This window comes from Pelophylax lessonae (assembly GCF_965119305.1).
Source record: "Pelophylax lessonae genome assembly, chromosome: 7".
In the NCBI taxonomy this organism is placed as follows: domain Eukaryota; kingdom Metazoa; phylum Chordata; class Amphibia; order Anura; family Ranidae; genus Pelophylax; species Pelophylax lessonae.
In genome coordinates, this window is record NC_138774.1 from 50,528,999 (window position 1) to 50,555,873 (window position 26,875).

At 45.5% G+C, this 26,875-nt stretch overlaps 1 protein-coding gene across 1 annotated transcript; it reads right to left on the minus strand.

Moving 5' to 3' along the window:
* Nucleotides 1–84: 84 nt before the first annotated feature.
* On the minus strand, nt 85–26,875 carry LOC309559766 (major histocompatibility complex class I-related gene protein-like; the record flags this gene model as incomplete). Its single annotated transcript, XM_082263201.1, has 8 exons — nt 85–191; nt 12,184–12,303; nt 16,194–16,332; nt 17,318–17,593; nt 21,288–21,563; nt 25,771–26,028; nt 26,094–26,105; nt 26,860–26,875. 8 exons carry the CDS (start codon nt 26,873–26,875, stop codon nt 101–103), a joined length of 1,188 nt encoding a protein of 395 aa, XP_082119327.1. The 3' UTR covers nt 85–100.

Here is a 26,875-nt window from a genome sequence, read left to right on the forward strand (position 1 = left end):
TAGCGATGAAGCTATCAATCATATCTGGAGATGCTTTTTCTATTGATATGGTGCACCATCAGCACCCTCCTTTGATAGAGAGAGGCAAACACTGGGCTCCCTATGGTGAAAAGTCCTTTCTGTGCTGCTGATACTCACAGGAATGAGATTCGGGCGCAGATCCTGGTGTCCTGGAGGTGGCATCGGCATATCTGTTTTAGAAAACAACATAGTGAATTAATAGACTTCATACAGAGTACTACTACACAGTGATTGCTTTTTACTGTTCCTTATTCTTAGGGCATGTATCTGAATAAACATATCAGTCTCCGGGTGACTCATTTCAGCCCATCAATACTAAAATGTGTGATCGCGCTGCCTTTAAATCAATCAAAATAATAACTAGAAAGTGAAAAAAAAAAGACTAAATCGGTGAAAATTCCCACCACCAGGCCAACCTCAATGCATTACATCACCAACGCACATGGCCTCCAGATGAAGCTGCTCCCGTTGGTGGCGTAACACGTATAGGTTAAGCCTGGCGGTGGGAGTATTCACTGGATTACTTGAGGAGCTGGATTTTTTTACATGCTTGTTTTTTACCTAATAAATGTGAGTGTATTTTATAAAGTGGGTTCTGTGTTGAGCTTAATAACCTAGGTACTGCACTATTGGAGGTTGTTTTTTCTGTTTGTTACCTATGATCTACGTGTGCGCTGTGTGGAGCCATTTTGGAGAGGGAATAACTTTGTTGTTAAAGGAACCTGAACACCCGAATTTGGTCCATCAGATTGATCTGCGTTTATGCTTTGTTGACCCTTAGTGGTCTATAATGGAGGTGAGCTTGGTGAAAGGAGCACGAGTGGAAAATTGTTGGTACACTGTGGTGTCATCTCTATGAACCACCTTATAAAATAGAGACTTATTTGATTGCACAATCTATAAGAAGCTTTATTATTTATTGTATTTGCCTTTTTTGTATTATGTGTTTGTTTATGGATTTAATTTTCACTGGCACTTGATATATATATATGAAACACTTACCTATTTAGTCATTTTCTTTGTCACTTTCTAGTTCTTATTTTTACCTTGATTTAGAGGCAGCGTGATCACACATTTTAGTATTGATTTATTGTGGATGTGGGAACACATTTGGTGATTGCAGCAGCTGCATCCTGTAATTTCCTAATTTCTATCACTAGGTGGCAGCGCGCTTCTACCACATTTATATACTCATTTCAGCCAGTGCCATCTTAAGAGCATTAAAGGGTCCCGGGCAATGCAGTGCACTGGGGCCCTGCCTACACAATCACCCATGAGAATAAAAATGCAAATTATCGATAAGGTGATATTTATTGGTACAGCAGCGCCAGGCTAATGACAGCTTCCAAGTTCCCAACTGCCCAGCATGCCCATTCGGTAAGATGGCCCTGATTTCAGCCCATAGCAAACAGCGTTCACTTTGCTGAACTCAGTATAAGAATAGAGGTCCTATTTTGCGATTCGGCACTGCGTTATTTTAACGGACAATTGCACGGTCGTGCGACTGTACCCAAATAAAATTGATGTCGTTTTTTCCCACAAATAGAGCTTTCTTTTAGTGGTATTTGATCACCTGTGCGATTTTTATTTTTTGCTCTATAAACAAAATAAGAGTGACAATTCTGAAAAAAAAAAAAAACAATATTTTTCACTTTCTGCTATATGACATTCTCAAAAAAAAAAAATTTCAAAAATCAACATTTTTTAACATTTTAGGCCAATTAGTATTCTGCTACATGTTTTTGGTAAAAAAAAAAAAATCGCAATAAGCGTATTTTGATTGGTTTGCGCAAAAGTTATTGCGTCTACTAACTACGGGAAAGAATTGTCATTTTTATTGTTTTTTTTTTTTTACTAGTAATGGCGGCGATCTGCGATTTTTTGCGGGACTGCGACATTGTGGCGGACAGATCGGACCCCTAACTGATATTTTTGACACTTTTGGGGGGACCAGTGACATTTCTACAGTAATCAGTGCGAAAAAATATGCACTGTTATTGGACGCAGCTTAGCCGCCCTGCCCAGTAAAAAGCCGGCGTGCGGTCGGCAAGTGGTTAAAAATTATTAGCAAAAAGGACAGACAAGTCAAGTATTTTAAATATAAAATAATTTTTTCTTTCCATAAATTATTTTTTTTTTTATTGACTTGCAATGTACATTTGAACTTAGTAAAAAGTTAACTACTCCAGGAAGAGTCAGTTCCCTGGCACACCCCCTCTCTCCTTGCACATCACAGCTCTCCCCTCTTCTGGGAGTGTCTAATCACTGTCTGTTCCCTGGCACACCCCCTCTCTCCTTGCACATCACAGCTCTCCCCTCTTCTGGGAGTGTCTAATCACTGCCTGTTCCCTGGCAAACCCCCCTCTCTCCTTGCACATCACGGCTCTCCCCTCTTCTGGGAGTGTCTAATCACTGTCTGTTCCCTGGCACACCCCCTCTCTCCTTGCACATCACAGCTCTCCCCTCTTCTGGGAGTGTCTAATCACTGTCTGTTCCCTGGCACACCCCCTCTCTCCTTGCACATCACATCTCTCCCCTCTTCTGGGAGTGTCTAATCACTGTCTGTTCCCTGGCACACCCCCTCTCTCCTTGCACATCACAGCTCTCCCCTCTTCTGGGAGTGTCTAATCACTGCCTGTTCCCTGGCACACCCCCCTCTCTCCTTGCACATCACAGCTCTCCCCTCTTCTGGGAGTGTCTAATCACTGTCTGTTCCCTGGCACACCCCCTCTCTCCTTGCACATAACAGCTCTCCCCTCTTCTGGGAGTGTCTAATCACTGTCTGTTCCCTGGCACACCCCCTCTCTCCTTGCACATCACAGCTCTCCCCTCTTCTGGGAGTGTCTAATCACTGCCTGTTCCCTGGCACAACCCCTCTCTCCTTGCACATCACAGCTCTCCCCTCTTATGGGAGTGTCTAATCACTGTCTGTTCCCTGGCACACCCCCTCTCTCCTTGCACTTTACAGCTCTCCCCTCTTCTGGGAGTGTCTAATCACTGCCTGTTCCCTGGCACACCCCCTCTCTCCTTGCACATCACAGCTCTCCCCTCATCTGGGAGTGTCTAATCACTGTCAGTTCCCTGGCACACCCCCTCTCTCCTTGCACATCACAGCTCTCCCCTCTTCTGGGAGTGTCTAATCACTGTCTGTTCCCTGGCACACCCCCCTCTCTCCTTGCACATCACAGCTCTCCCCTCTTCTGGGAGTGTCTAATCAATGTCTCTTCCCTGGCACACCCCCTCTCTCCTTGCACATCACAGCTCTCCCCTCTTCTGGGAGTGTCTAATCACTGTCTGTTCCCTGGCACACCCCCTCTCTCCTTGCACTTTACAGCTCTCCCCTCTTCTGGGAGTGTCTAATCACTGTCTGTTCCCTGACACACCCCCTCTCTCCTTGCACATCACAGCTCTCCCCTCTTCTGGGAGTGTCTAATCACTGTCTGTTCCCTGGCACACCCCCTCTCTCCTTGCACTTTACAGCTCTCCCCTCTTCTGGGAGTGTCTAATCACTGTCTGTTCCCTGGCACACCCCCTCTCTCCTTGCACATCACAGCTCTCCCCTCTTCTGGGAGTGTCTAATCACTGTCTGTTCCCTGGCACACCCCCTCTCTCCTTGCACATCACAGCTCTCCCCTCTTCTGGGAGTGTCTAATCACTGTCTGTTCCCTGACACACCCCCTCTCTCCTTGCACATCACAGCTCTCCCTCTTCTGGGAGTGTCTAATCACTGTCTGTTCCCTGGCACACCCCCTCTCTCCTTGCACTTTACAGCTCTCCCCTCTTCTGGGAGTGTCTAATCACTGTCTGTTCCCTGACACATCCCCTCTCTCCTTGCACATCACAGCTCTCCCCTCTTCTGGGAGTGTCTAATCACTGCCTGTTCCCTGGCACAACCACTCTCTCCTTGCACATCACAGCTCTCCCCTCTTATGGGAGTGTCCAATCACTGTCTGTTCCCTGGCACACCCCCTCTCTCCTTGCACATCACAGCTCTCCCCTCTTCTGGGAGTGTCTAATCACTGTCTGTTCCCTGACACACCCCCTCTCTCCTTGCACATCACAGCTCTCCCCTCTTCTGGGAGTGTCTAATCACTGTCTGTTCCCTGGCACACCCCCCTCTCTCCTTGCACATCACGGCTCTCCCCTCTTCTGGGAGTGTCTAATCACTGTCTGTTCCCTGGCACACCCCCCTCTCTCCTTGCACATCACAGCTCTCCCCTCTTCTGGGAGTGTCTAATCACTGTCTGTTCCCTGGCACACCCCCTCTCTCCTTGCACATCACAGCTCTCCCCTCTTCTGGGAGTGTCTAATCACTGTCTGTTCCCTGGCACACCCCCCTCTCTCCTTGCACATCACGGCTCTCCCCTCTTCTGGGAGTGTCTAATCACTGTCTGTTCCCTGGCACACCCCCTCTCTCCTTGCACATCACGGCTCTCCCCTCTTCTGGGAGTGTCTAATCACTGTCTGTTCCCTGGCACACCCCCTCTCTCCTTGCACTTTACAGCTCTCCCCTCTTCTGGGAGTGTCTAATCACTGCCTGTTCCCTGGCACACCCCCTCTCTCCTTGCATATCACAGCTCTCCCCTCTTCTGGGAGTGTCTAATCACTGTCTGTTCCCTGGCACACCCCCCTCTCTCCTTGCACATCACGGCTCTCCCCTCTTCTGGGAGTGTCTAATCACTGTCTGTTCCCTGGCACACCCCCTCTCTCCTTGCACTTTACAGCTCTCCCCTCTTCTGGGAGTGTCTAATCACTGTCTGTTCCCTGACACACCCCCTCTCTCCTTGCACATCACGGCTCTCCCCTCTTCTGGGAGTGTCTAATCACTGTCTGTTCCCTGACACACCCCCTCTCTCCTTGCACATCACAGCTCTCCCCTCTTCTGGGAGTGTCTAATCACTGTCTGTTCCCTGGCACACCCCCTCTCTCCTTGCATATCACAGCTCTCCCCTCTTCTGGGAGTGTCTAATCACTGTCTGTTCCCTGACACACCCCCTCTCTCCTTGCACATCACGGCTCTCCCCTCTTCTGGGAGTGTCCAATCACTGTCTGTTCCCTGGCACACCCCCTCTCTCCTTGCACTTTACAGCTCTCCCCTCTTCTGGGAGTGTCTAATCACTGCCTGTTCCCTGGCACACCCCCTCTCTCCTTGCATATCACAGTTCTCCCCTCTTCTGGGAGTGTCTAATCCCTGTCTGTTCCCTGGCACACCCCCCTCTCTCCTTGCACATCACGGCTCTCCCCTCTTATGGGAGTGTCCAATCACTGTCTGTTCCCTGGCACACCCCCTCTCTCCTTGCACTTTACAGCTCTCCCCTCTTCTGGGAGTGTCTAATCACTGCCTGTTCCCTGGCACACCCCCCTCTCTCCTTGCACTTTACAGCTCTCCCCTCTTCTGGGAGTGTCTAATCACTGTCTGTTCCCTGGCACACCCCCTCTCTCCTTGCACTTTAAAGCTCTCCCCTCTTCTGGGAGTGTCTAATCACTGCCTGTTCCCTGGCACACCCCCCTCTCTCCTTGCACGTCACAGCTCTCCCCTCTTCTGGGAGTGTCTAATCCCTGTCTGTTCCCTGGCACACCCCCTCTCTCCTTGCACATCACAGCTCTCCCCTCTTCTGGGAGTGTCTAATCACTGTCTGTTCCCTGGCACACCCCCCTCTCTCCTTGCACATCACAGCTCTCCCCTCTTCTGGGAGTGTCTAATCACTGTCTGTTCCCTGGCACACCCCCTCTCTCCTTGCACATCACAGCTCTCCTCTCTTCTGGGAGTGTCTAATCACTGTCTGTTCCCTGGCACACCCCCCTCTCTCCTTGCACATCACGGCTCTCCCCTCTTCTGGGAGTGTCTAATCACTGTCTGTTCCCTGGCACACCCCCCTCTCTCCTTGCACATCACAGCTCTCCCCTCTTCTGGGAGTGTCTAATCACTGTCTGTTCCCTGGCACACCCCCTCTCTCCTTGCACATCACAGCTCTCCCCTCTTCTGGGAGTGTCTAATCACTGTCTGTTCCCTGGCACACCCCCCTCTCTCCTTGCACATCACGGCTCTCCCCTCTTCTGGGAGTGTCTAATCACTGTCTGTTCCCTGGCACACCCCCTCTCTCCTTGCACATCACGGCTCTCCCCTCTTCTGGGAGTGTCTAATCACTGTCTGTTCCCTGGCACACCCCCTCTCTCCTTGCACTTTACAGCTCTCCCCTCTTCTGGGAGTGTCTAATCACGGCCTGTTCCCTGGCACACCCCCTCTCTCCTTGCATATCACAGCTCTCCCCTCTTCTGGGAGTGTCTAATCACTGTCTGTTCCCTGGCACACCCCCCTCTCTCCTTGCACATCACAGCTCTCCCCTCTTCTGGGAGTGTCTAATCACTGTCTGTTACCTGGCACACCCCCTCTCTCCTTGCACTTTACAGCTCTCCCCTCTTCTGGGAGTGTCTAATCACTGTCTGTTCCCTGACACACCCCCTCTCTCCTTGCACATCACGGCTCTCCCCTCTTCTGGGAGTGTCTAATCACTGTCTGTTCCCTGACACACCCCCCTCTCTCCTTGCACATCACAGCTCTCCCCTCTTCTGGGAGTGTCTAATCACTGTCTGTTCCCTGGCACACCCCCTCTCTCCTTGCATATCACAGCTCTCCCCTCTTCTGGGAGTGTCTAATCACTGTCTGTTCCCTGACACACCCCCTCTCTCCTTGCACATCACGGCTCTCCCCTCTTCTGGGAGTGTCCAATCACTGTCTGTTCCCTGGCACACCCCCTCTCTCCTTGCACTTTACAGCTCTCCCCTCTTCTGGGATTGTCTAATCACTGCCTGTTCCCTGGCACACCCCCTCTCTCCTTGCATATCACAGTTCTCCCCTCTTCTGGGAGTGTCTAATCCCTGTCTGTTCCCTGGCACACCCCCCTCTCTCCTTGCACATCACGGCTCTCCCCTCTTATGGGAGTGTCCAATCACTGTCTGTTCCCTGGCACACCCCCTCTCTCCTTGCACTTTACAGCTCTCCCCTCTTCTGGGAGTGTCTAATCACTGCCTGTTCCCTGGCACACCCCCCTCTCTCCTTGCACTTTACAGCTCTCCCCTCTTCTGGGAGTGTCTAATCACTGTCTGTTCCCTGGCACACCCCCTCTCTCCTTGCACTTTAAAGCTCTCCCCTCTTCTGGGAGTGTCTAATCACTGCCTGTTCCCTGGCACACCCCCCTCTCTCCTTGCACGTCACAGCTCTCCCCTCTTCTGGGAGTGTCTAATCCCTGTCTGTTCCCTGGCACACCCCCTCTCTCCTTGCACATCACAGCTCTCCCCTCTTATGGGAGTGTCCAATCACTGTCTGTTCCCTGGCACACCCCCTCTCTCCTTGCATATCACAGCTCTCCCCTCTTCTGGGAGTGTCTAATCACTGTCTGTTCCCTGGCACACCCCCCCTCTCTCCTTGCACATCACAGCTCTCCCCTCTTCTGGGAGTGTCTAATCACTGTCTGTTCCCTGGCACACCCCCTCTCTCCTTGCACATCACAGCTCTCCCCTCTTCTGGGAGTGTCTAATCACTGTCTGTTCCCTGGCACACCCCCCTCTCTCCTTGCACATCACAGCTCTCCCCTCTTCTGGGAGTGTCTAATCACTGTCTGTTCCCTGGCACACCCCCTCTCTCCTTGCACATCACAGCTCTCCTCTCTTCTGGGAGTGTCTAATCACTGTCTGTTCCCTGGCACACCCCCTCTCTCCTTGCACATCACAGCTCTCCCCTCTTCTGGGAGTGTCTCATCAATGCCTGTTCCCTGGCACACCCCCTCTCTCCTTGCACATCACAGTTCTCCCCTCTTCTGGGAGTGTCTAATCACTGTCTGTTCCCTGGCACACCCCCTCTCTCCTTGCACATCACAGCTCTCCCCTCTTCTGGGAGTGTCTAATCACTGTCTGTTCCCTGGCACACCCCCCTCTCTCCTTGCACATCACAGCTCTCCCCTCTTATGGGAGTGTCTAATCACTGTCTGTTCCCTGGCACACCCCCTCTCTCCTTGCACATCACAGCTCTCCTCTCTTCTGGGAGTGTCTAATCACTGTCTGTTCCCTGGCACACCCCCTCTCTCCTTGCACATCACAGCTCTCCCCTCTTCTGGGAGTGTCTAATCACTGCCTGTTCCCTGGCACACCCCCTCTCTCCTTGCACATCACAGCTCTCCCCTCTTATGGGAGTGTCTAATCACTGTCTGTTCCCTGGCACACCCCCCTCTCTCCTTGCACATCACAGCTCTCCCCACTTCTGGGAGTGTCTAATCACTGCCTGTTCCCTGGCACACCCCCTCTCTCCTTGCACATCACAGCTCTCCCCCTCTTCTGGGAGTGTCTAATCACTGTGAACAAATAGACAAAATCTCCTGTGCTCGACAGAGATATGGCAGCGGTGGGTCTCTAGATCTCCGGGTGTAAGCACAGGTTTTGCTGCCCTCCTGGGATCAGGGGAAACACAATGAGAAAACTGTGTAAAGAACACAAAGGGGGCGCACCGACCTTGTGCATTACCTAAATATAAAAAGGATATCGATCCACGATGGACCCAAAGTGACCAGGTCATCAGGACAGTGTCCAGCACGCTGGAGTACCTTCCAAATGGCTGACGCGTTTCGAGGGGGGATCCCCTCTTCTTCGGAGGCAGTGTTTAATCACTGTCTGTGCAGGTCCAGCTCCTCTGCCCCTCCCTTCACAACCTTTTGGGGTCGATTTACTAAATTGGAGAGTGCAAAATCTGGAGCAGCTGTACATAAAAACCAATCAGCTTCCATTTTTTTTTTTTTCAGTTAGAAGTTAGAACCTGATGCAGAGCTGCGCCAAACTTCGCACACTCCTGTTTTAGTAAATCTACCCCTTTATGTAGCTGCCAGTGAATAGAGTGCAAGAGAAAACTATAGCATGTCAGTTGAGTGACAGCTCTGAGTCTGCTGGGGCTGCTGACATCACATCCAAGATGGCGGCGCCCAGCAGCAGACTATGGGCTTTTGGATGGCTACACACGGGGGGACTTTACAGGTAAATAATATGAATAACTTATGGTAAATGCACATATATTCTTATGGAAAAATATTTTGTTAAAAGAAGGGTTTCTTTAAAGGATCATTTTCTGTTGCAGCTATCTATTTAAATGCCTTTGTAGAAAAAAATCCTGGCCGAGTCCAGCGCCTACTGCTCATGTCCACCACTCATCTGATTTATTCCTATGGCTGGTCCATACTGACTCCCAGTATATACACTATATTTTCAAAAGTATTGGGACGCCTGCCTTTACACACACATGAACTTTAATGGCATCCCAGTCTTAATCCGTAAGCTTCAATATTGAGTTGGCCCACCCTTTGCAGCTATAACAGCTTCAACTCTTCTGGGAAGGCTGTCCAAAAGGTTTAGGATTGTGTCTATCGGAATGTTTGACCATTCTTCCAGAAGTGAATTTGTGAGGTCAGGCACTGTTGTTGGACAAGAAGGCCTTGCCTTCAGTCTGTGCTCTAATTCATCCCAAAGGTGTTCTATCGGGTTGAGGTCAGGACTTTGTGCAGGCCAGTCAAGTTCCTCCACCCCAAACTCACTCATCCATGTCTTTTTGGACCTTGTTTTTGGCACTGGCCCAAATCATTTGTTGGAGGGGTGATTATGGTGTGGGGTTGTTTTTCAGGGGTTGGGCTTGGCCCCTTTGTTTCAGTGAGGAGAACTGTTAAGGCGTCAGCATACCAAGACATTTTGGACAATTTCATGCTCCCAACTTTGTGGGAACAGTTTGGGGATGGCCCCTTCCTGTTCCAACATGACTGCGCACCAGTGCACTAAGCAAGGTCTATAAAGACATGGATGAGTGAGTTTGGGGTGGAGGAACTTGACTGGCCTGCACAGAGTCCTGACCTTAACTTGATAGAACACCTTTGGGATGAAATAGAGGAAACTGTGAGCCAGGCCTTCTCATCCAAAATCAGTGCCTGACCTCACAAATGCGCTTCTGGAAGAATGGTCAAAGAAAATCTGAAGGGAAATTTAGTCCGACGACCGATCTGTCGATTTTTGGATTGTTAGTATGGTGCTTTTGACAGCCGACTCCGACTTTTTTCGGCCGACAAAATCCTGATGTGCAGGCTATAAAATTTTTGTCGTCCGTCAACACAACGTCCGATTTTTGTCTCATTAGTACAGTTTTTGATGGAAAAAAATCTTAAGAGCAAGACTAGGCATGCTCAGAGACGAAAGAACACATACAAAACAATCCAACACATGAGATAATTTCTGAAGTAGAATTCTGTCGTACGGGAAAATTAGTATGAAAATAACCTCTTCGCTTTCCACATCAGACTAGCATGCCACAAAAAACGGACGATAATCGTCCGATAATCTGATCGTGTGTACGGGGCTTTAGCCTGAGATGCCATTAAACTCCATGTGCGTGTAAAGGCAGGCGTCCCAATACTTTTGCCAATATAGTGTATATGTAGGTGGCTGCATTTTAGGGGAATTAGAGGTGCATTTAAAATGGCACATTGGCTTAAAGTGATACTTTCCTTTAAGGATTAGCACTTAACTACTTTACCACCAGCCACTGTGTTGCTACTGCGGCACAGTGGCTCGTTATCGTCCAGCGACGTAGACCTACGTCGCTGGACTCCTCCCCCTGTAGGCGGCGCTCGTGCGCCGCCGGAGGCGCGCTCCCGCTGTTTTCATTCACAGCGGGAGTCGGGCCAGGGGAGGAGCGGCGGCGATCGCCGCCGCTCTTCCCCGATCGTCTGGGAATCAAGTGTGGAGATCCGCCCGCCTGTGTAAACAAAGCGGGCGGATCTCCTAAGTGACAGGCAGGGACAGATCGCAGTGTTCAGCATAGCTGAACATGCGATCTGTCCCTGGCTCACACAGTCCCCTCCCCCCACACACGTTAGTAAGCACCAGGCATAAATTAACCCCTCCCTCTCCAATAAAATTAACCCCTTCCCTGCCAGTGTCATTTTTACAGTAACAGTGCATATATATAGCACTGATTACTGCAGTAATGTCACTGGTACCCCCAAAAGTGTCAAAAATATCAGTCAAGGGTCCGATCTGTCCGCCGCAATGTCGCAGTCCCGCAAAAAAAAAATCGCAGATCGCCGCCATTACTCGTTAAAAAAAAAACACCAAAAATGACAGAAATCTTTCCCTTAGTTAGTAAACGCAATAACTTTTGCGCAAACCAATCAAAATATGCTTATTGTGATTTTTTTACCAAAAATAGATAGCAGAAAACAAATTGGCCAAAAATGTAAAAAAAAATTTGATTTTTACATATTTTTTGGGAGGAATTTCATGTAAAAAAAATGTTAAAAATATTGTTATTTTTTCAAAATAAACGCTCTTTTTTTGTTTATAGCGCAAAAAGTAAAAATCGCACAGGTGATCAAATACCACCAAAAGAAAGCTCTGTTTGTGGGGAAAAAAAGGACATAAATTTCGTTTGGGTACGGCGTCGCATGACCGCGCAATTGTCAGTTAAATTAGCACAGCGCCGAATCGCAAAAAGTGGCCTGGACGTAAGACAGCAAAATCCTCCGGTGGTAAAGTGGTTAAAGTGGAACTATACCCAAAACAACTTGAGTAATGTTCTTTAGCGAGGAACATAAATTCCACATTAATAATTATGCTACCAAAATTAGTGTGTGATGTAAATTGCTTCCAGCATTGTTCCTGTTTCTTCTTGCAGGAGGCTGCCATTTTTCTGAAGCCCAGAGCCCCCTGAGCAGCACTAAATCTTTAGGCTGTCAGCAGATTGGCCTCTACATTTTTGGCACAGTGCCAAAACATAGAGAGCAACTGAGCATGAGCAGAGCAGGGTGAGATGGTGTATTACTGGATTTTAAACAGTATAGCTATTTATTTTAATGTTTTACATAGCTATACCTGCAAAAAGGGCCAATCTGAAGTCATCTAGCAGCACTTCATTTTCTGTTAAAGTTCCACTTTAAGTAATAAAAACAATTCATTGAATAATGCTAAAGTGTTGTCAGGAAGTCATGACCGGACCAATGCTTTGCAAGCTTTTATTGATCTCCTATATACCATATAAACCCTCACTGCCTGGTCTAGTAATTCATCAGGCAGTAAACTATGAATACTGAATGTGAAATATATATAAATACCCAAATAATCATAGATTACACTTACACATTGCTGATAGGTAAAACATTTATCGGAGGGTTTGGTGAAGGGTCAAATGGATTGTATTTCTTCACCGTAATTAAAAAGACTGGAGGATTGTGGGAGTCTTCCAGGCTAGTGGAGCATCTGTAAAAAAAAAAAAAAAAAAAAAAAATAACATAAAAATGACATGTTTTTTAACATAATGCATAAAAGTGTAATAATAAAAAAAATAAATTATAGAGTTATTCAGAGCCGGTTCACATAGGCGCAACCCGACTTTCCGGGGCGACCTGTGAAGTCGCGGTGCACAGCTCGCACCGCGACCTCGGAGCGGCATGCACGGACTTCATATCATTGAAGTCAATGCAGGTCGCCCAAAAGAAGCTCAGGACCCTTTTCCTAAGTCGGAGCGACTTGTGTCGCTCCTATTAGAATGGGTCCTGTGCTAATCTATGGCAGGTGACCCACGGCGACTTGTCAGGCGACCAGGTCGCCTGACAAGTCGCCCCAGTGTGAACGGGGTCTTATCCTTGGAAAATGTGTTCTTTTTATGCAAATAGGGGAAAAAACAAATGTTATTATTTTTATTATACAGGATTAATATAGCACCAACAGTTTGCGCAGCGCTTTACAGCATTAGGGCAAACAGTACAGTTACAGATGTTATTAAGCTGTTCTCTCTCAAATTCAAATGTTTTTCATTTCATTCATAAAAAAAAAAAAAATAGTGTGATTCAGGAAAATACCACATTACGTCCACTAGATGTAGCTGACAAGCAAAATAAATAAGTACTTGGTTCCTTTGATAATCAGCTCCATCTAGTGGCCATAATGTGGTGTTTTCTTGATTCACTCTATTCTGTATAAATAAATACCTTGGACCTGGAGAGGAACTAGCTTAATAACATTAGTTTTTGCCCCCCATTTACACAGTACATACAGTTTTACAAAACAAATGGCTCTACAGTTTTTTTTTTATTATTTCTTTACATCCAATCCTGAGATGTACACAGCTCTGCTACATAGTACAGCCCTGTAAAGCAGAGGAAGAGACCTGATTTTTTTTTTCTGTTGTAGTTAACCACTTCTGGACCGGAAGGATTTGCCCCCTTAATGACCAGGCCCTATTTTGCGGCACTGCGTTATTTTAACGGACAATTGCGCGGTCTTGCGACGCTGTACCCAAACAAAATTTACGTCCTTTTTTTCCCACAAATAGAGCTTTCTTTTGGTGGTATTTGATCACCTGTGCGATTTTTATTTTTTGCGTTATAAACAAAAAAATAGCAACAATTTTGAATAAAAAACAATATTTTTCAATTTCTGCTATATAGCATTCCCAAAAAAATCAAAAAATCACATTTTTTAACATTTTAGGCCAATTTTTTTTCTGCTACATATTTTTGGTAAAAAAAAAAAAAAAAATCCCAATAAGCGTATTTTGATTGGTTTGCGCAAAAGTTATCGCGTCTACTAACTACGGGAAAGATTTCTGTCATTTTTATTGGTTTTTTTTTTTTTTTTTTACTAGTAATGGCGGCGATCTGCAATTTTTTGCGAGACTGCGACACTGAGGCAGACAGATCGGACCCCTAACTGACATTTTTTACACTTTTGGGGGTACCAGTGACATTACTGCAGTAATCAGTGCTAAAAATATGCACTGTTACTGTAATAATGACACTGGCGGGGAAGGGGTTATTTGTGATCAAGGGGTTAAATGTGACCCTAGGGGAGTGATTCAAACTGTGGGGGGGGGGCGTGGCTTCTGAGATGACCATAGAGACCTGTGATCCTATATAGAAGGATCACAGGGGCTCTATGATCATTCCAGGGAGAAGAACGGTCGGCTGTGTTTACAACACTTCTCTCTTCTCTCTCAGTGGAGAGCGATCGCGGGTGTCAGTCGGCAATCGGAGCCGCCTGACACCTGCAGCAGCTTCCCCGCTGACGATCGGGGGCAAAAGCGAACCGCCAGCGGCGCGCACTCGACCCCCCCCCCCCAATTAAACCTATGTCGCTTTGCCTGTAAGAGCGGCGGGTGGTCGGGAACTGGTTAAATAACCTTTTTTAGATCTGTCCCTCCCCCAGCGTGTGAATGGACAGTGAAGGAGTAGCAGCACACTGATGTGATCCTCTGCCTGTCACTCTACTCTCTCCTTTAATCAGCGTGTTCTTTATTTGCACATAAGTATTGCAGCATATATTATTGGCTTTTTGCGTTGCTTCTCCCTTCCAAAGTCTGATCTCTGCTGTACAGGGTATTGCACAAGGCTTTTGCCAAGCCTAATTCAGGATGTTACACGACATGTTATGATTTATTGCCGAATACAGACCTGCGTTCATTTGTGTCTTTTATATCTGCCAGGAGATCAGCTGTAACACTATACATGTGTGGTTGGGCGCCATTCAGACTAAATGTCAATACACTTCCATGCACATACAACTTATTATACATTGGGGTGAGTGTGCCATAAAGTGTTAGTAAATCCAGGAGCCTGCATTCACTATATCTGATCCCCACAGTACACAGAACATGGGAATGAAATAGTTTTAGTAAATATAAACTGCTAAATACCTTTTCTCATCAGCAGTATAAAGCAATCTTGTGACTTCCATCAGTGCCTGGTTAAAGCTTGTAGGAGGAGTTTTTATACTGCACTGGCTGTCCTATCAGGATCCAGGACCCCTGACCCTCTGTCTGGACAGTGCTGATTGGCCCTGTGCTGATCACATGCACTCTCCCAAGAAAAAAACAAATCTCTAGCAATACACACCAAATTGAGAATATGCAGTCTGACTCCAGTAACTCTGTCTTATCAAGACATGTTATGGGGACAGTGGAAGAAGGGGAGGATCAGAAAAGACAGGATCAAACAGCCTTTTTACACAATGCAGAGAATTAACCCCTCAGGTTCCCCAGTGAGTATAACAAGCATGCTTTACTGCATATACAGACTGGGTTTAGTAACACTTTAACCTCTTTACGACCGCCCACCGCAGATGTACTGCATCAGGCAGGCAGCCACTCCTGCGCCAACCGCCTTAACTATACGTCGGCCACGCGCAGCAGGCTAGGGGGCGCGCTCCCGCCCCCACTCATCAGCGAGAAGCCGATGCAGCGGGCAGGCGGCTCCGATTGCCGCCTGACACCCGCGATCGTTCCCCACTGAGAGAGAAAAACGATCCGCTGTTGTAAACACAGCTGACTGTTCTTCTCCCTGGAATGATCATAGAGCTATTCTATATAGGATCACATGTCTCTATGGTCATTTCACAAGCCATGCCCCCCCCCCCCCCCCCACAGTTAGAAACACGCCCCAAGGTAAACATTTAACCCCTTGATCACCCACAATGTTAACCCCTTCCCTGCCAGTATCATTATTACAGTAACAGTGCATATTTTTAGCACTGATTAGTGTAGTAATGTCACTGGTCCACCCAAAAGTGTCAAAAATGTAAGCTCGGGGTCCGATAGTCCAAACTGTCCGCTGCAATGTCGTCGTCCCGCAAAAAAATCGCAGATTGCCACAATTACTAGAAAAAAAAAACAATAAAAATGACATAAATCCATCCCGTAGTTTGTAGACGCGATAACATTTGCACAAACCAATCAAAATACGCTTATTGCGTTTTTTTTATATCAAAAATATGTAACAGAAAACAAATTGGCCTAAAATGTTAAAAAAAAATTGATTTTTAATTTTTTTTTGGGGAATGTCATATATCAGAATGTGAAAAATATATATATATTTGTTTCAGAATTGTCGCTCTTTTATTGTTTATAGCTCAAAAAATAAAAATCGCACAGGTGATCAAATACCACCAAAAGAAAGCTCTTTGTGGGGAAAAAAGGACGTACATTTCCTTTGGGTACAGCATTGCATGACCGCGCAATTGTCAGTTAAAGTCACGCAGTGCCAAGTTGAAAAAAGTGGCCTGGTCATTAAGGGGGCAAATCCTTCCAGTCTTAATGTGAGTCATAATGTGAGTGCAATAGGTTGAAGCCTCCCTGAGTCTGCAGTTCTCTGTACCTCTTTTTATCAAGTGCTACAAGCCCGAGGACGGTAAGAGACAGCAATAGCACAGCAATGAGAGAAAGGACAATGACTATCCCAAACGAGAGGCCGCCGGTATCTTGTGAGAGCGAATGCAGAGTCTGCTGATCCGGTTCTGCACAGAATAAAACAAGTGAAAATGAAAGGAAATGTTAATCCAAACTCAATACAATTTAGTAGGCTGCATGGAATTTTTTATAGGGGTTCCTAAAGGTGACAACAATCGACCATTTCTGTCTAATATGCATTGAGAAGGTCATTTGTAGTCTCCATTGGTAGCCCATGTGATGTATATTTCTGCACGTTTACGTGTTTTTCAAGTGCTCCCACTGAAGTCTGTTGGGATCAAAATTGCTTGAAGCTTAAAAGAGGCTCCTGTACTTTTTTTGAGCTGCAAGCTTCAAGCAACAATAAGCTCAGGTGTGACCAGACGCAATTGAAAACCACGGAATTTTGGATGTTGAGCATTCCAAAGCTTCGAGCTAAAAATGTTTAGGTGTGAACAAGGTCTTAAAGCGGAGTTCTGGCCTCAAATACCTTTTTTTAACCAAAAATACCCCTATAATACTAATCCATCGCCCTTTACAGAACCGCTATTTTCATACTTACAAGGTGTACAGTATTGGATTTTAGTCAAAGTCTTACTTTTAAAAACGCTGTCTGGGCGCGGCCATCTTGGATGTGGGCATCTGAAGCCGCAGTGTAATCTGCTGTGTTCTTCTTCCTGATTCCAGGGAGTGTTCTGGGAGTTCTTCCTGATTCCAGCCTCCTGGGAGTGATGACAAACAGCTCCCAGGATGCAATGCAAAGGCGGAAGTGATGTCGGTGGCCGCGGCCACAGAGGGGGGGGGAGAAGGAGGAAGTACAATCAAAAATGCCTTGAAAATAAGGTAAGGAACCCCCAAAATAAATTGAAAATACCCAATTGTTGATCAGCATAGCGAGCACTCCAGGAATCACTAAAGTTGCAAAATAGGCCGGAACTCCACTTTAAGGATTTAAAAAACATCTCTGAATGTTTATAAAGCATTTGGGTGCAGCCAAATAAAATTGGAAATATGTCTTATCGCTCTTACCACAAAACACAGAGATGTACTTACTCCAATGTTGTCTCACCACCACTTCCAGACTGCTGTGGTTGACCTCACAGGTATATAGATCCTCGTTAATTGGCGTTACATTAAGAGTTGATAAAGACAAATAGGTCTGGTCGGGGAATGGCAGAGTCATTCTTTGTATCTCCTCCTCTGGTACCTGCTGACCTTTTCTCCACCATTTGAAAGTGATGTCCTTGGGGTAATGACCATAAGCCTTGCAGGATAGCATGACAATATCACTGGATATAGATCTTCCTGTGACTCTTATGGTTGGCTTCTCTGTAATATAAATTGGGTGTAAATGGGGGTCAGATAAGTTATAATGCTAGCTTTACAGAGAATGTGCAGTGGTTTTGTACATATGTTACCAGTAGGGGGAGCTTTATGTGTTTTCTGGTTTCTTCCTACCAAGCTTTGTAAAAAAAACAAAAATTTTATTTACAGAGCTCAGTAGCTAATCCACTCAACAATATGGGAGTCCATGCTCAATGACTGCAGTTTATTGATAAGTCTTCTATGTGGGACAGTGTCAAAAGCCTTACTAAAATCTAGATATGCAATGTCTACTGCACCTCCACCGTCTATTATTTTAGTCACCCAGTCAAAAAAATCTATAAGATTTGTTTGACATGATCTCCCTGAAGTAAACCCATGTTGTTTTTCATCTTGCAATCCATGGGATTTAAGATGTTCCACAATCCTATCCTTTAATAGGGTTTCCATTAATTTGCCTACTATTGATGTCAGACTCACTGGTCTATAGTTGCTCGATTCCTCCCTACTACCTTTCTTGTGAATGGGCACGACATTTGCCAATTTCCAGTCTTCCGGGACGACTCCTGTTACTAATGATTGGTTAAATAGATCTGTTAATGGTTTTGCCAGCTCACCACTAAGCTCTTTTAATAATCTTGGGTGTATCCCATCAGGACCCTGTGACTTATTTGTCTTCACTTTAGACAGCAATCTTAGAATGTCTTCCTCTGTAAAGACACATGCATCAAATGATTCATTAGTCATCCTTTCAAGTGGAGGTCCTTCTCCTTCTTTTTCTTCTGTAAAAACTGAACAGAAGTATTCATTAAGGCAGTCAGCTAGCCCTTTATTTTCTTCTACATACCTTCCGTCCTTTGTTTTTAATTTAGTTATTCCTTGTTTTAATTTCCTTTTTTCATTTATATATCTGAAGAATGTCTTATCCCCCTTTTTCATAGACTGAGCTAGTTTTTCTTCTGCCTGCGCTTTAGAAGTTCTTATAACTTGCTTGGCCTGTTTCTGCCTAATCTTGTAGATTTCCTTATCTTCATTGCTCTGGGTTTTTTTATAATTACAAAATGCTAGCTTTTTATTTTTAATGATTTGGGCCACTTCTGCTGAGTACCACAGTGGTCTCTTCCTTTTTTTGCTTTTACTGACAAGTCTAATGACTGAAAACAGCGGGAGCGAGCCTCCGGCGGCGCGCACGCGCTGCCCACATGGGGAGGAGTCCAGCAACGTAGGTCTATGTCGCTGGACGGGAACGAGCCACTTTGCCGCAGTACAGTCAACATGACTGGTCGGCAAGTGGTTAATATTGCCGGCATTCTTTTGTTTACATTTTAGCTGTCAGCGTGGAAGCCCACTGACAGCTGATGAGTCATTGGTTATTAAGGACCTGGCGGCCAGCTTCCCGGCCCGCTCCTTAGCGACCAGCTATTCTTCACACAGAATTAGAATCGGCCGATCATTTTCCGACCGATCCGGATTTGAATTGTTACGAAAATAAACAAAACAAATTGCACATGTCTATTGGCTGTTGTTGCTGTGAATCCAACCTGTAAACACAGAGTGAGGGGGTAGAGTTTAGCTGAGCTATGTGTGTATCAATGAACACACAGGTGTGCCCCCATAGCAAGGAGCCTGGAGCACCAGCGGGGGACCCCAGAAGGTTCAGAGCTGCTCAGTAACTATTGCACAGAGCTGATAAGTATACAACGTTTGTAATTTTAATTTAAAAAAAAAAACCTTTAGAATCACTTTAATTAAATCAAAGAATTCAGTGAGCACTATGTTAGTTTTTTTTTCTATGTTTTACTATACATTTGACACAAGCTAAGTTGGCAATTCATCTTTTTGATTAATAAGGGATGGAACCAGACCATATCCTTAACCCCTACAGGGGAAACAAGCTATATCAACCTCAAACAGTATTACCTTAAAGCACATGTGTCAAACACAAGGCCCGCGGGCCAAATCCGGCCCTCCAGGCCATTTCATGTAGCTCTTGCACACAGGGGTAGAGGTGGAAGTAAGGTGTGAACAACCTGTGAAAGAGAGCTGATTCCTGCACACTATGCAAACCCCTAAACCCTGTACTCTGTACCTAACGCACCTCGGATACCTGCACTCTGTACGTAGTGCACTCCTTTACTGTTCACTCTGTACGTAGCACACTCCTGAGCTCTGCACTCTGTACGCAGAGCACCTTTGAACCCTGCATTCTGTACGTAGTGCACCTCTGAACCCTGCACTCTGTACGTAGCGCACCCCTGAACTCTGCACCCTGTACCTAGTGAACTCCTGAGCTCTGCACTCTGTACGTAGTGCACTCCAGAACTCCACAACACACTCCTGGTATTTATTGCCTCTTTAAGATCCTCCCACTGCAGTTTGGCCACACCAATCATTTGATGCAGTTCGGTCGGGACGTGGTTGAGTTTCTGAACCTATCTTCTGGGAAAATAAGCCCTGCATAAATGTATATAGTCTTACAGATTCAACCGGCCCTTTGAGGACAACCATAATGATGATGCAGCCCCTGATGATATTGAGTTTGACACCCCTGCCTTAGAGGTCATGTCACTAAGATAAGCAGATTGGAGTGTCACTAGGCGAAGACTTAAGCACCACACGATAGAACACTATTCTTTTAAATGGAATTGGACTTCATCACTTTTAAATTGTGTTTTATTAACTATGCATTCATTAGTGTTATTTTAGCACTTTATGAATATTGTTTTAATGTTTCAATAAATCGTACTTTAATTATGGGCAGCTACCATGGCCCTGTTCTGTCCTGCCTCCTCCCTTTATAGCAGCCTCAGTGGTCAATGGACACCATGTCTATAAACTTCACAAATTCAAGGATACCATACCGGCTCATCCCAAAGATCTAGGGGTACCTGCAACTGGGGTTACCCCAAACCCCCATACCCTATTCCCAGACACCAAATGGTTTAGGTAAGGGGCAGTCCCAAGACTTGAAAAACCTTACAAAAAAGAAGGGGGTCGGAGGAAGACCTCACCAGAAGTCACAAGGGACACACAGGTATTAATAAGGGTGTATTTTATTATGAAAAACTGATACAAAATCCATTATCACATTAAATTTCACAAAACGCATAAAAGAAAGACAACATTGTCAATTAAAAACAAGTAACAAGGGGGACTTAGCAGCTGCTCATACTTTACCCATCCACTTCCCTCATACACTACATCCACCATAAATACAGATACAATTCAGTGTATTGATAGTAGGTTGGTTGGAGGAGTAATAAAGTATACACAAGTGACTCCTGGACAGGATGGGTAAAAGACAGTAGGATGCCAGGTATAGCCAACCTGATGCATTGCACCCTGTCTACCGACTGGGGAGATCAAAATTAAATCTATGTAGTCCCCAACAATGAATTTCTGTTAAAAGGAAAGGATTGCCGCTACTCCCGACCAACCCAGGAGCCTTTGACTAATCCCCGGCGGGGATTAGTCAAAGGCTCCTGGGTTGGTCGGGAGTAGCGGCAATCCTTTCATTTTAACAGAAATTCATTGTTGGGGACTACATAGATTTAATTTTGATCTGTACAGGGAAAATAGGGTTTTCTTGTCATGATCTTTTAAAAACTTGAACAAAGACCATGCCAACAATACCACTAAAATGAAGAAAAAAAGAAAAAAAAACAGTGCACACCGTACACCCCCATTGTAAAATCCTCACCTTTCTTGCTTAATGTACCATTTCTTAGAGACCTCAGCCATCCAATGTATGACATGCATGTGTCTATTAATTCCTTTTTAACATCTTCATTCACCGTCCTGTTGGAATTCAGGGCTTCTACAAAGATCTGAGCCTCAGGAGTTTCAGTTTCCCAGACTGCGGTTTCTATGTCAAAATGGGCAAAGAGTTTCCCATTATAGGCTTCACTTAGGAATCCCTCTACTGTTCCATTGTCATAGAGCGTACAGCCCTCCTTCTTCTGAAGTATATCATATTCTGCAAGAGAAAAAAAAAACAGATCGTCTGCTATTGCTCCTATTTGGATCCATTCCGAAATATTACCTACTAAAACATTTTTAGAACATGATTGTAAATGTGCTTTTTTTTTTTTTTAAATAGCAAACATGTTATGCTAACCTCCTCTGTGCAATCGTTTTGCACAGAGCAGCCTCAATCCTCCTCTTCTGGGGTCCTCTACCAGCGCTCCAGGCTTACTCCCGAGTCCCACTGCTGTGTCCATTGATACAGACAGCAGGACAGCAGGACTCGGCACCGCCCCCCGTTCCCGTGTCACAGCCAAAGCCAAAGGCTCCTGCTGGTATCAATCTGTCCAATTAGGAGAGCGACAGTGGTTGGAGCCACTGCGTTTGTGCACATCGCTGAATTGGATCGGGTTCAGGTAAGAAAAAGAGGGGACGGGGGGGGAGCTGCAGCACAGATAGCTTTTCACCTTAATGCGCAGAATGCATTTATGTGAAAAACCTTAAGGCTTTACAACCACTTTAAAGGTTAAGCTTACCTTTAGTAACATGATATACCCGTATTTTACCCGTATTTAGGGTGTAACATGTTACTAATGCAGCACCCTCACTCACCCCCTGATGCCACCCCGTGACAGGGGGCAGGAGTTCTTCTCCCCACACCTGCTATCTCATTTAACCACTTCAATACTGGGCACTTTTACCCCCTTCCTGCCCAGGCCAATTTTCAGCTTTTAGCGCTGTTGCATTTTGAATGAGAATTGCGCGGTCATGCAACGCTGTACCTAAACCAAATTTTTTCCCACAAATAGAGCTTTCTTTTAGTGGTATTTGATCACCGCAAGGTTTTTACTTTTTTGCTACACAAATAAAAAAAGACCGAAAAGTTTGGAAAAAAAACATTTTTGTTTGTTATAAAATTTTGTAAATAGATAAGTTTTTTTTCCTGCACTGATGAGCACTGATGAGGCTGCACTGGCAGGCACTGATGAGGAGGCACTGATGGGGTGGCACTAATATGCAGCACTGATGGGCACTGATAGGCGGGACTGATATTCAGCGCTGATGGGCACTGATAGGTAGCACTGATATGCAGCATTAGTGGGCACTGATAGGCGGCACTAATAGGCACTGATAAGCGGCACTGATAGGTGGCACTGATGGGCTCTGATGGGCACTGATAGGTGCCACTGATGGGCACTGATGGGCAATAATGGGCACTGGTGGACGGCACTGAGAGATTGCAATGATGGGCACTGGTGGGCGGCACTGATAGATGGCAATCATGGGCAGCTCTGATGGGGAGGGCACTGAAAGGGTCCCTGAGCCCTGATTGCCATCCCTGGTGGCCATGGGTGGGCATCCCTGGTGGCCATGGGTAGGCAATCCTTGGTGGCTCTAGTGGCACCGCCCCCCAAGGGTCTGCACTGGTAATCAATGCTCTGATTACCAGCACAGTCCCCCCCTGTCAGGAGACCTGCAGAACGGCTCTCCTCTACTCGTGCCTGTCAGGCACGAACTGAGGAAAGCCGATCAACGGCACTTCCTATTTACTATGTGACCAGCTGTGATTGAACACAGCTGGTCACATGGTAAAGAGCCTAGGTCATTAGGCTCTTTACCGAGATCAGAGATGCGGTGAATCAGAGTGACACATCGCACCACCGATCACCGCACTGCGCGCCCCCCGGGGGGGGGGGGGCACGCAGAGCGCTCTATCCTGCTGGACTTCATATGATGACTAGTCAGGATAGTACAACCAATTTGCGCCCGTCAATCTGTTATAGGGAGGGCGGAAAGTGGTTAAAAAAAAAGAGCAGCTGTTTGGGGCTCAACCCACACAGCCGCATCATCCATTCACAGAGATCTGTGAATGAGTGAACTACAAGTCCTGTTCGCCACCACGGCAGATGGCTTGTAGTCCTGAATGAATTACCAGGGCGCTCATCTCCACCCTCATTGGCACTTCTTGCAGTTCAGTAACTGTCTGCCCATATGGAGGTTTGGGCAGACAGCTGCTTCGCTCCTTGGAAAAAAAAAAAAAAATGCACATTTTTTTTACCTGCAAAATCATGTACATTGGGCATACCGCTGAAGAAGTCTCCACCCCTAGGAGGACGACACGCGTTCGGGGGGAAGGCGGAGCCGTTGACGTCACCTGCTACTATCTGGAAGTCTGGCGCGGTTGTCTGTATGACCCGCCAGCACCGCTATGATCACTATTGCCGTTTTTACACAACTACAAAGTAAGAGGCTGTCTTTGTGTGCACCTAGCAAATAAAGTATATGTCAGTATTGCACTATGGGCTTGTCTGCTTTTATGTTCCCCATTACATGGTCCTGAGTGGAGCAGCAGTCCAGAGCCTTATCCAGGGACATATATTGCTTAAGGTGCGGTGGAGTAGAGCTGTCTTCCCTTACATTTGTGGATGATCGTCCAGTGATTGCCCGTTTGATATATGCTTACAATCAGTGCTCTGGAGGTGAGAGGCCATTTCGCATGGTGGTGGTCGGTAGTGCACAAGCGCACCTGTCTGTCCTTCATGAGAGAGTGTTTGACACTTGTTCTTTCCACGGGCTTTTGCATGGACATTTTTCTCCAATACCAAATATTTATTTTGTCTCATTCTTGTGTTTAGTTTATGTCTACTAGCGCTTCTCTATTTTATGTTATAGATTTTACACGGGTGTTGTTTGTTGACCTGAGAGTGCAGCTGCTTTAAGTGAATTTTAAATATCTTTTTGCGCTGATATTATCCCTGTTACTGTATCCTATCTGGGCAAACTGGCAGGGAGGGTGTCTGGATCTCAAGACTGGCCAAACAAATTAACAAATTATTAAACAGAAGGAAAATTTTGGTCTCTTATGCTGTGAGACTTACAGGAAAGAAGGGAACGAACTGTCCATTCAGGCACCTCTTGTTCTTAATAAGTAATGGAATTGGGAATAATTAAAAAAAATAGAACTAACGGAAACACTACCTTTGTCCTCTATAATTATTTCGATTACTCCCAGTTCAAGATTTACATATCCAACAAATTAGTTTTAATGATACCTAAGGGTAAATATTCAATTAGAGCCACTTGGATGTTTCCTGTAATTGCTCACTCTGGATCTGCTTCTTTGTAAAGTCTCAAAATCTACCTATTCTGTCCCTCTTACATTTAATTTTCTGTGTTGTTTTAAACTGCATCAGTATTGTGCTGACATCTAGTGGAGATTTGGGGCCACTAGAACTTGTTTACTATGGGATTTTTCTCCCTCTGTTCTTCCATCCTGTTTAGTGCTAGTAGATTCGGTCCTAGCTAGACCCTTCCCATTTCTTCCATGTTCCCTTAGTCAGTGTTAGTACTTCACTGAGACAGGGCTCAGGAAAGTCATTGTCTTTTTAAACTTCACTAGATCTGGAAAAAACATCATCTGTGCTGCAATCAGCTGAAGTAAAATTGCTTTGGATTCAACTTCTGTGCCTTATGGGAGAGTTAAAGTAGAACTATAGGCAAAACTTTTTTTCTCATTTTGGATAGAGCAAGGGAGGGTAATAACCATTTGTCAGATTTGTTTCTGCCATTTGTGTCCCATTGCGGAGATTTCCCCTCACTTCCTGTCCCATAGCCTAACAAGAAGGGAGAGGAAATTGCTGAAAATCAGGGGAATCCCTTGGGGACCTCCAGGCCATCAGAACTAGCGTCCCCAATGGAAGATTTCCCCTCTATTACTTTTTTGGGGACAACCCAAAATTTGAGATTACATTTACATTTACTTTCAATGATAATGGTTAACGGGACAAGTAGAGAGGGGGAATCTCCATTAATTGGGGGTGGGGGGGGGGGGGCACAGGCAGCAATAAAAACTTGCAGGTATTCTAATCCATCTCCATTCTATCCAAAAAATCCACAGTTTTGCCTTTAGTTATACTTTAAGCTGCCTGTGGATAATGGTGTCAAGATAGCAGGTGAGCATACTGTATGGACAGACTTGGTCTAAGGAGGTACAGTATGTCAGTGCATAAAGAGGCCTTTGAAACAGAACACTGTTAATGTATTCAGATACCTTAAATCCAAACTTAATTATCCATCAAAATATCACTGCAACACTGAAGTAGAAGAAAGTGCAACAAATGATAAATGATGGTCTAAAAATGATATCAAGCCTCGTCACAATTCCTAATATTGCAGAATGGCGCTTTATTAGCATCAAAAGTTTTCAGTTTCTAACTCACCTTGGCTGAAGTTCAGCCTATTAGATATAGACTGTAAATATCTTTGCATAGTCAGCTGATAATTTATTTCATGGAGGTTAATTCGCCAAAGGTTAACACCGGCATTTTTGAACCATGGAGCTCGGATATCCAGGAGCCGGCTATGGCTGTCGTAACAGTAGAGAGTGACGTCATCCAGTACTCTGCATGTGGAGTACCGGGGGAGACCAGGCAAAGGCTTACTAAGGACTGTTGTGAAAAAGATGTGCGTATGTTTGTCTGATGGCAAGAAACAAAATTAAGTTATTACTTTATCACCTTTTATTGTTGTCAGCAACACTTACCTTTTTTAATACCTGCATAGCACAAACAATTATTGGATGTTTGACTTAGTCAAAAGCACTATATAGTCAAAAATATATGTGATAACATACAATTGTATTATATATATATATATATATATATATATATATATATATATATATATATATATATATACTCATACATATACACACACTTATTTCCATATATACTGTCTACACACATACATTCAATACCTGTTCAGCACTAATGCTTCTGTTTGATATCAAACTCACCAAACTCACTTCAGGTATGCCATAAAACAATTGGAATGTCATTAGGTTATTTTCTTTCCAGGTCAAACGCTATTCTTCATTAGAATAGAGTGAAAATTAAAATACCATATTATGACCACTAGATGGAGCTGAAGATCATAATAAATAAGCATTTATCTTTTATTTTCATCAGCTCCATCTAGTGGCCATAATTCAGTATTTTTACCAGTTGTTTTTAATAATTTTTTTTCACATCGCATTACACTCTGAGGATTCTGTACCTTGTTTTCTTATATACCTATATATGCCTGAGCTCTCTGGGGAACAAAGAGAAAGGAGGAAGGAGAGGACCGCAGAAAGTACGTACAAGCCCTCTGGTGGGGGAGACCACCTTAAGCTTGGCTGATCCCCTTTGTCGTAGGACAAGAGGGGATCCACGACATCTGGTGAGTTTTCCTAACACTTCTCGAGCACTTTGTGGTGTCCCGGATCTCCATCCATTACAGTGCAGCCTTTTCTCCTGGGAGTCACCTACATTCTTTGATTACCAT